Source organism: Aotus nancymaae, unplaced genomic scaffold (genome assembly GCF_030222135.1).
Source record: "Aotus nancymaae isolate 86718 unplaced genomic scaffold, 86718_ANA_hifiasm-v0.15.2.pri h1tg000018l, whole genome shotgun sequence".
In the NCBI taxonomy this organism is placed as follows: Eukaryota; Metazoa; Chordata; class Mammalia; order Primates; family Aotidae; genus Aotus; species Aotus nancymaae.
Genome location: NW_026988430.1, coordinates 17586487 through 17595744, shown reverse-complemented (window position 1 = coordinate 17595744; position 9258 = coordinate 17586487). Strand labels below are relative to the sequence as shown.

At 46.5% G+C, this 9258-nt stretch overlaps 1 protein-coding gene across 1 annotated transcript; it reads right to left on the bottom strand.

Annotated features, from left to right (window-relative positions):
- Nucleotides 1-427: 427 nt before the first annotated feature.
- On the bottom strand, nt 428-887 carry LOC105720753 (6-pyruvoyl tetrahydrobiopterin synthase-like). The gene has a single exon (XM_064378031.1). It carries the CDS (start codon nt 885-887, stop codon nt 450-452), a length of 438 nt encoding a protein of 145 aa, XP_064234101.1. The 3' UTR covers nt 428-449.
- Nucleotides 888-9258: the final 8371 nt, after the last annotated feature.

Sequence of the window (9258 nt, the reverse complement as noted above, 5' to 3'; positions counted from 1 at the left end):
ACCCCATCTCTAAAAAAAAAGTGAAAAAAAGTTAGCTGGGAGGGGTGGTACATACCCGTAGTCCCAGCTCCTCAGGATGCTGAGGCAGAATTGCTTGAGTCCAGTAGTTCAAGGCTGTAGGAGTTAGCTGGTGCCACTGCATTTCAGTCTGGGTGACACAGTGAGGTTCCATCTCTCTCTCTCTCTTTTTTTTTTTGTGCTGAAAATGAAGTGATTTTAAATTTATAAATAAAGAATCTCTAAATGATTTTCAGGATATATTACAAGTTTAGTTTTTAAAATAGATTTACATTTATAACAGGTCTTACAATGATTTCAATAATTAGGGACTCCAGAGCACAACGTGGAGGCACAAATATCACATGTTGACCTTTTAATATTCCAAGGGGATCAAGATCTTTTTCAAACACAGAAAGAAATTGGTCTTTCTACAATGCTAACCTTAAGAGCTATTCTCCTTTATAAACTACAATATTATTGTCAGTTTCATATACTTTTACTTTATAAGGAACTGCTACAGGAAGAACTTTCTGGAGGTTGTCGCAGATATAAACAGCTACATTTTCAGTCGTGCTCACCACATCTGCAAAGTATGGCACATCCATATCCAGATTCTTATGATCACGGGGCTGCATAATTGCCTCCTCCCTCTGTTTTTTGAGATCAGTCAAATTCATAACCATTCCCGTAGCAGGGTCAATCTCTCCATGTATTGTCACCACAACTTTATAATTGTGCCCATGGCCATTTGGATTGCTGCATTTCCCAAACAGTTTCAAGTTTTCTTCATCACTTAGAAATTTACTGTGCAGCCGGTGGCTCGCGCTGAAGGAGAGGAGGCGGGACACCTGCGCCTTGGGACGACGGCCGCCACCCACCGCTCTCATCATCTTCCCGGCGCCGTTTGCGCCGCTTGCGCCGCTCCGCCCGTACCTTCTCCAGCGGCGCGGCGTGCGCCTCCCTCCACGCCTGCGCAGTGCGGGCCGGAGCCGAGGTTCCATCTCTTAAAAAAAAAAAAAAGTCTGGCTGGGTGCAGTGGCTCACGCCTGTAATCTCAGCACTTTGGGAGACCGAGCAGGCAGATCACCTGAGGCCAGGAGTTCGAGACTACCCTGGCCAACACTGTGAGATTCCTGTCGCTACTAAAAATGCAAAAATTAGCTGGGCGTGGTGGCGTGTGCCTGTAGTTCCAGCTACTTAGGAGGCTGAAGCAGGAGAATTGCTTGAACTTGGGAGGCAGAGGTTTCAGTGAGCTGACACTGTGCCACTGCACTCCAGCCTGGGTGACAGAGCGAGACTCTGTCCCTCCACCCCCAAAAAAGTATCTTATTGTTGTTTTAATTTATATTTCTTTGATTTCTACCGCAATTGATCTGTTTTGTTTCTTGGCCAGTTGGAAATCCTTTTCTGTTAATTACTTGTTCATGCATTGTATCCTTTTTTCCCCTACTCCGTTACTTGTATTTTTCTTACTACTTAGAGAGAGATTTTATTATTTTTTGGAAAATTTTGTCAAATATTTGGCCAATATTTCCCCCTAACCTGTTGCTTTTGACTTAATTTTGTTTATGGTATTTTTCTAGTCTGTATTATCTAAGTTATATTTTAATGAGTCAAATTTATTGGGTTTTGTTTCCAATTTAAATTTTGTTTAATATTTATTGACTCACATCTGGTGAATAGTGAGAAATGTAGCATACTCAATCATCAAGGATATCTTTTCAAATTGATACTCTTTAAATACCTTTTATATATTTATTTAAGATAGCAGAAAGATACTATTTTTCTTTTAATTATAGTAGAATATGACTTTCTTCATATGCTAAATAAGGGATTTTTCCTATGTCGCAAAATGTAACAAAGTTTTTTTAACTTTTTTGGCATTATTTTTCATTTCAGTCTTTCTATTGTTCACAGGCAGACTTTACAAAGGATGAAATTGATTTCTACTACTAAGTGGATCCATCTTCAAGGGAGGGCGTTCAGAACCCAAGGAAAGATAGGAAAGATGGGGGCCCAAAGGGAGGGCAGACTCCCATTCTGGGCGGAGGGCCTGATTCTCACCACTTCTTCATTCCCACCAATGCTCCTGAATCTCTCAATTATATTTAGTTGAGAGAATAAGGAGTTAAAACAGGCTAGGTCTTGGATTAGAAGTCTACAGCATTTTTATTTGCAGGGTTTTGGTTTCTTAGTCTAAATTGATTGATTGATTGATTGACAGGGTCTCACTCCTGTTGCCTAGGCTGGATGCAGTGACGCAATCACTGCCCTCTTCAGCCCCAGCTTCCCCGGCTCAGGTGATTCTCCCATCTCAGCCTCCTAAGTAGCTGGGACTACAGCATGCCCTGCTAATTTTTTGTATTTTTTTGTAGAAACAGGGTTTCGCCATGTTTCTCAGGCTTGTCCTGGGCTGAAGTGATCCGCCTGCCTTGGCCTCTCAAAGCGCTGGGATTACAGGCGTGAGCCACTGTGCCTGGCTTTGTCTAAATTTGTAAACCCATAAACTGAATCTCTTTTTTTTTTTTTCAATAACATCATCCCAATCTAAATCATCCTAATCTAAATTAGTGCTTGGTACTAAGTATTTGTCTACAATCCCTCCTCTTCCTATTCCTCCACTTCCTTCTCCTCTTTCATATTATTATTATTTCTGGATAACCAGTAGCCCTTTTGAGAAAAGCCTGATGACCAAGGTCAGTGGTTCTCAGTTGGGGTATGCACATCAGAATTGCTTGGGGAGATTAAAAAAAAACACAATCCTGGGCTTTACCCCAGATTTGAGGAATCAGAATCATGTGGGGAAAGGGTCAGGAATTCTGAAATGTTTAAAATCTTCTCAGGTCATCCTGATGTGCCGAGTTGAGAATACCCCAGGTATTTAAACACACAGCCTTATCTTTGAAGAACAGAAGCGACCCCATGGTGATACAGTCAGCCAATGTGACTAATTCTACAGGACAAATGACCCACTTTCCTCAACAAATAAATGTCATGAAATATATGGAGCAGGGAGGTGGAAACTGTTATAAGTCAAAAGACTTGAGATGTGTCAACCAAATGCAGTGTATAAACCTTATTTGAATCCCAATCTGAACAGACCGAAAATGGACATTTTTGAGACACTTAGGGAAAATGGAACACAGATTATTTGATATGAAGGAATTATTTTTGTTGGATATGATATTGGTACAGTGGTTGTGTTGAAAAACAAAGTCCTTATTTGTTAGAGAGAAATACTGATGAATTTATGGGTGAAGTAATATATCTGAAATGCTTTTAAATATTCCAGAGGCTGGGTGTGATGGCTCATGCCTATAATCCCGACACTTTGGGAGTCCAAAGTGGGCGGATCAACTGAGGTCAGGAGTTTGAGCACAGCCTCGCTAACAGGGTGAAACCCCTTCTCTACTAAAAATACAAAAATTAGCCGGGGGTGGCAGGGCTCACCTGCAGTCCCAGCTACTGGGGAGGCTGATAGAGAAGCACTTGAACCCGGGATGCAGAGTTTTCAGTGAGCCAAGATGGCAGCACTGCACTCGAGCCTGGGTGACAGAGAGAGTCTCCTTCTAAAAAAAAAAATATATATATATATATATACACAAAATAAAAAAGTAATCTTCTGGAAAAAAAACCATATGGGAGGAAATGATGAAGCAAGAACAACAGTGTTGATAACTGTGAAAACTGGGATGACAGGTACGAGGATGTTCTTTGTACTGGTTACTTTCGTATACGTTTGAACATTTCAGTAATAAAAACATTTTAAAACAATGACATCATCCATAGGGATCTGAAGACCTGAACTCTTTCCAAGTCTGGTTTTCCTGATCCACACTTTCCCGGGCCTTGTCAGCACTTCCTTTTTGAAGGTTCTTAGTTCCTTTGGGGCGTACCTGATTGAATCAAGAAACTTTATACAAACGTTTCCTCCTTGCCTGCTTCTTGCCCCTGGGAGTGCAGTGGAAAACCAGATCCAGAGAGGCAGTTTACTGCTAATGCTTCGCATCCTGGGTATTATAGTGACATTGGGTGTTGGTACCAGATCAGGGTGTCTTACCCACCTGCAAACCTAGCCTAGACCTCTCCCCTCCAGCCACTCTGTCGGTGATGCGGCACGTGAGTGCTGGGTTGGAGTGCAGGAGTGTGAATTCCAAGAACAGCTGTGCAGCTGAGTCTTGTACAAATACCTTGTAGGGGAGAGGGGAGTGTGATGTCATCAAAGCAAGCAGGTGAAACAAAAAGACAAGGTGTTCTCTTACTGAAATACATCAGGGAGGCGGGGTGTGGTGGCTCACGCCTGTAATCCCAGCACCTTGGGAGGCCAAGGTGGGCAGATCACTTGGGCCCAGGAGTTTGAGACTAACCTGAGCCACATGGCAAAACCCATCCCTACAAACTAATACAAAAATTAGCCTGGTGTGGTTGCTCACGCCTGTAGTCCCAGCTACTCAGGAGTTTGAGGTGGGAGGATAGCTTGAGTCCAGGAGGTTGAGGCTGCAGTGAGCCGTGATGGAGCCACTACCCTCCAGCTTGGACGACTGAGCAAAACCTTGACTCAAAAAAAAAAGAAAGAAAGAAAAAAAAGAAAAGAAATTATCAGCGAGAAGAGCAAGAATCATTCCAATCTGGTCTTAGTGAGAAAGGAGCCCCAAAGTGGCTAGGAATTGGTTTCTCTATATTTTGTCTCAAAAAGTTACTGCTTTCCAAACTTGGTTTTCTTGAATTTTAAATTAAGGGTTGTATATATGTGTTTATGTTTAATAAAGAGACTGAGCGGGAAGAGGTAATATATAATTTTATGCTATATAATTTTATATTTTTCTGAGTTATTTTTTTTTTTATTTTTTTTGAGATGGAGTCTCACACTGTCACCTGGGCTGGAGTTCAGTGGCAAGACCTCGGCTCACTGCAACCTCCACCTCTCAGGTTCAAGAGATTCTCCTGCCTCAGCCTCCCAAGTAGCTGGGATTACAGGCGCTCGCCACCATGCCCAGCTAATTTAAAATTTTTTTTTAGTAGAGATGGGGTTTCACTATGTGGGCCAGGATGGTCTCAAACTTTTGACCTTGTGATCCGCCCACCTCGGTCTCCCAAAGTGCTGGGATTACAGGCATGAGCCACTGCACCCGGCCACAGTTATTTTATTTTCTATATTTATACTTTATATTCTATCTTATAGAAATACAATTTTATAGTAACGCATGCTCTAACTGCAGTCAGACTCTTCTGGCACTGGGACAAAAGTCCCGCTGATGGCAGCTTTCCCTAAATCCAGGCCAGATACCTCAGCAGACATCAGCAGCCTCTTGAACTCTAATCTCTCGAGTCCAAGTTCCATAAGTGCTGTCAACAGAGAACATGCAGGGATGAAACCGTCTCTCTGGGCTTTCTCACTTGGCCTCTTGGCTTTTCCTGGACTTGTTAACTCTTGCTCCCACACCCCAGCTTTCTGATTCATGGTTCTTCTACCTTCACTCCCCTAAAGACGCTAGCCTCATTTTCACCCCTCTTCTAAGCTCACATTCCTCTTCCTTCTGATTCTGCTCAAAAGAATGTAGAAAGTGGAGTGATGAGACCAGCAGAGACTTGAACCCACAGACTGCTTGCTTTCTGGGTTGGAGACACCCCACTGCTCACTCAGCCATCCTCCTTTCCTATTTTTCCTTCTTACTGAGCAGAGAGTGGCTGCTGGCCTCCCTCCATTGGCTGAAGTCACCTAATCGTTGGGCCAATGGCAATTTTGTGCTCTTATTAAATGAAGGTACATGCATGGAAACCCACTCCTGGGTGGCCCACAACGGGGACAAGGGAAACACCACACTGCTTGTGCCAGGTCAACGCGTGTGCCAAGGGCGTTTCTCTGCACCACCTTCAGTGCCCTCTTGGAGTTGTCTTGCCAGGTTTAACCTTGACCTTCCAGGAAAAGACAAATGGCAGTGAGTCCCTTCACGGTTGAGTGGTGTGGAAGGCCATGGCGTTGCTTTTGCATGCAGATTCTGGGATTGCATTCCAGCTTCCCGACATAGTGGTAGTGGGACCTTGGCCAAGGGATTTAGCCTCTCTGAGCCTCAGTTCTTTTATCTTTGAAGTGGGTGGAGTAATAGAACCAAAGGAAATAATATGTCTTCCTTGCCAAACATGGTTCAGCGCACAGCAATTTTTCAGTAGTGTAACTACTATATAAATGATTTTATTTGATTTTCATTAAACTTCTCTACCAAGAGAAACTGGGTTTTAAGGAGTCATAGGTCAGGCGCAGTGGCTCATGCCTACAACACAAAATTAGCCGGGCGTGGTGATGGTCACCTGTAATCTCAGGCTGGGGTAGGAGAATTGCTTGAGCCCAGGAGGCAGACGTTGCAGTGAGCCGAGTTTGTGACACTGTACTCCAGCCTGGGCGATAGAGTGAGACTCTGTCTCAAAGAAAAAAAAAAGAAATCAGAAGCACGAGTAGCAGGGCCCTTGGTCATTCAAGACAGAGCCAGGCAGGAGTTAGGATTTCAACTCCCAGGCCAAGGCTCATCCTGATCCTCCAACAGGAGACCCCTTCAGCACTCTTGCCAGTGGGTTTACTTAGGACACGTGAGGATGCCCCAGGTTGGGGAATCAGGAGCTGGTGGTTTCAGGTCAGACAACCCAGAAAGAGTCAGTCCGGTCTGCACACATCAGATGTGTATTATATCTTTGCCTGAGACCACGACATAAGAATTTCTGGACTGGACTCAGACACTAGTCTTACAGAAAATCTCCCTTGCGTTTCTCCTGCATAGTGGGATTGAGTCCCCTGTGCTAGAGGGACAGAGAGTTCAATGCTGGGAGAACCATTCCTATTATGTGGAGTGAATGAGAAGACAGGGTCATCAAAGCCATATGTTGCCCAGAGTGTGTTCCCTGAGGATAGTTTCAGGACACCGTGGGAGAGGCTGGTGGCCTTCCTTGCCTGGGACATTGGAGGTGCAGCTGCTCCTGCGAGCATCCCCAAGCTTGCCCCCATCCCTCAAGAGCTACTCTAGACCCTGTCCAATTGGTTGATATTTTAGGCTTGCACCACCGCCCTGGTGGGCCAACAGTGTCACCTCTGATGGGTAAGTTTGGTGCTCAGAGGAGGGTCTGGGCTGGAGGTGTAAACCTGGGAAATCCTGACTGCTTCAGGCTAGAAATAGAAAGTGAAGTCTGGCAGTGGGTGGGAGATGATGAAGGGGCTCAGAGGAGAGTTTCTAGGGATCACCAATATTTATCTGAGTCTCTTAGCATCTCAGGGGTTGGCTTCCTGTGTCGCCATTTTTGATACCTTCAGGTCAGGTCTGACTGCAGTCTGGGAAGGCTGGAGAGATCATCTCTTGCTTGGTCGGGGCAGCTGGGAAGGGTGAGCCTTTAACCATTGGCAAGGAAAGGTTCTGGGCGCTGGTGGATGTTGTCTGAGATGACTCCACACTTTTTTTTTTTTTTGAGACAGAGTCTTGCTCTGTCACCAGTCTGGAGTGCAGTGGCGCGATCTCGGCTCACTGCAACCTCTGCCTCCGGGTTCGAGCGATTCTCCTGCCTCAGCCTCCCGAGTAGCTGGGACTACAGGCGCACACCACCATGTCTGGCTGATTTTTGTATTTTGGGTAGAGACGGGGTTTCACCATGTTGACCAGGATGGTCTCGATCTCTTGACCTTGTGATCTGCCCGCCTCGGCCTCCCAAAGTGCTGGGATTACAGGCGTGAGCCACCGCGCCCAGTCAGACTCCACACTTTTTTGAGTCTTGCTCAGCTTCAGGGGCTGGTCTGCACTTGGGCAGCTCACCTGGGCTGGAAGGGTGCAGGAAAGAGCGGGGGTATGGGCAAGGGGAGAAAGGAGGAGAGTCAGCGGGGGGAGGACCCTTTGGGGGTGACGAGGTGGGGAAAGACTCCAGGGGCCTGTAGGGAGGAAGGGGAAGGTAGGGGAGGAGCGGAAGGCCTGCGGATCAAGGCAGGGAAAGGAGGGCCTGCCTATCTCCACCCCCACATTCCTTCGGGATTTTTTTTCGTTCCCCTGGTTATAGAAGAATAGCAATTAGCAAATTCAGTAAAAAGGGCCAGAAATGGAGATTGTTTGTGAATTGAGGGCCAAGATGCATTAGTGAAGGAATGCGACCAGAACTATATATATCCCCTCTCTTGGCCCACCCACCTGTCCGGCAGAGTGAGCGATGGTCTGTTTGTTCTGGGCTGGTATGTAGCTCATTTCACTCTAGGAGCCCACCATCTGGACCTGGGCCTCGCTGCCAGTAGCTCTCGGTGACCATATATGGCAAAATGATATATGTGATAAAAAGAAGCCAAATTCCCCAATTGCGTCAGCCCCTGGAGCATGCAGCCTGCCTGGCTGGAGCCCCTTCCAGCCCCTCTCCCAGCCTTCTGCCCCCCACCTTTGCTCCAGAAACCAGAGGGGCTCAGAGATTGACTGAGGGAGGAGAATGCCAGGGGGTGGGGCTGCCATCCCTTCACCCGTGCTGCTCAGGCCAGCGCCGACCTGAACGTTTGTTTGAGGTGGGGAGGATAATTAGCGAGGGTCTTGCCCCTGGCTTTAAACCAGGAAGATTAGAAACTGAGCAATAACTCACATTCTTTCCAGAAAGCAGCCTGGTGTGGCGCCAGTACGTATGTGGATAGGAGGTAGGGGGCACAGTCCCACCGGGGTTCTGTCCACCCCAATCCCAAAGATCAAATGGACCCAACATCCCTTAAATTCCCTTGAACCTTAACCTGTCAGGAAAAAAGTTCAGTCCACATAGCTTATCTGGGGGAACAAAATAGAATAAAATTTACACACACACACACACACACACACACACACACACACACACACACTTTCTCGCCCCAAAATTTCTTTTTTCCTTCTGCTCTGCCTTGTCCCCAGCATCCAAACCCAACACACGGCTGCGCGCGCCACCCTTCAGTGAGCTCCCACTCCGGACCAGACGGTATAGACCAGATCCTGGCTCTCACGCAGCTGTCCCGGATGAGGCAGTGGACCACTGCCTTACGGGGCGTCCAGACAGACACAAGGGCTCAAGGAAGCTTCTGGGAGGAGGCAACACTGGAGCTGAGTCTTAAAGGACAAACAGTAGTTAGCCTAATGATGGATGGGGATTAGAACCGGAAACCCTGGAAACCCCTGGCTGAGGAGAGAAAGCGGGGGAGAGAGACCAGACCAGGAGCGGGGGAGTGCCTCCAGGTGTGGAGAGACATGAGGCTGGGAAGTAAAACAGGGGCTAGAGCATGGAGCC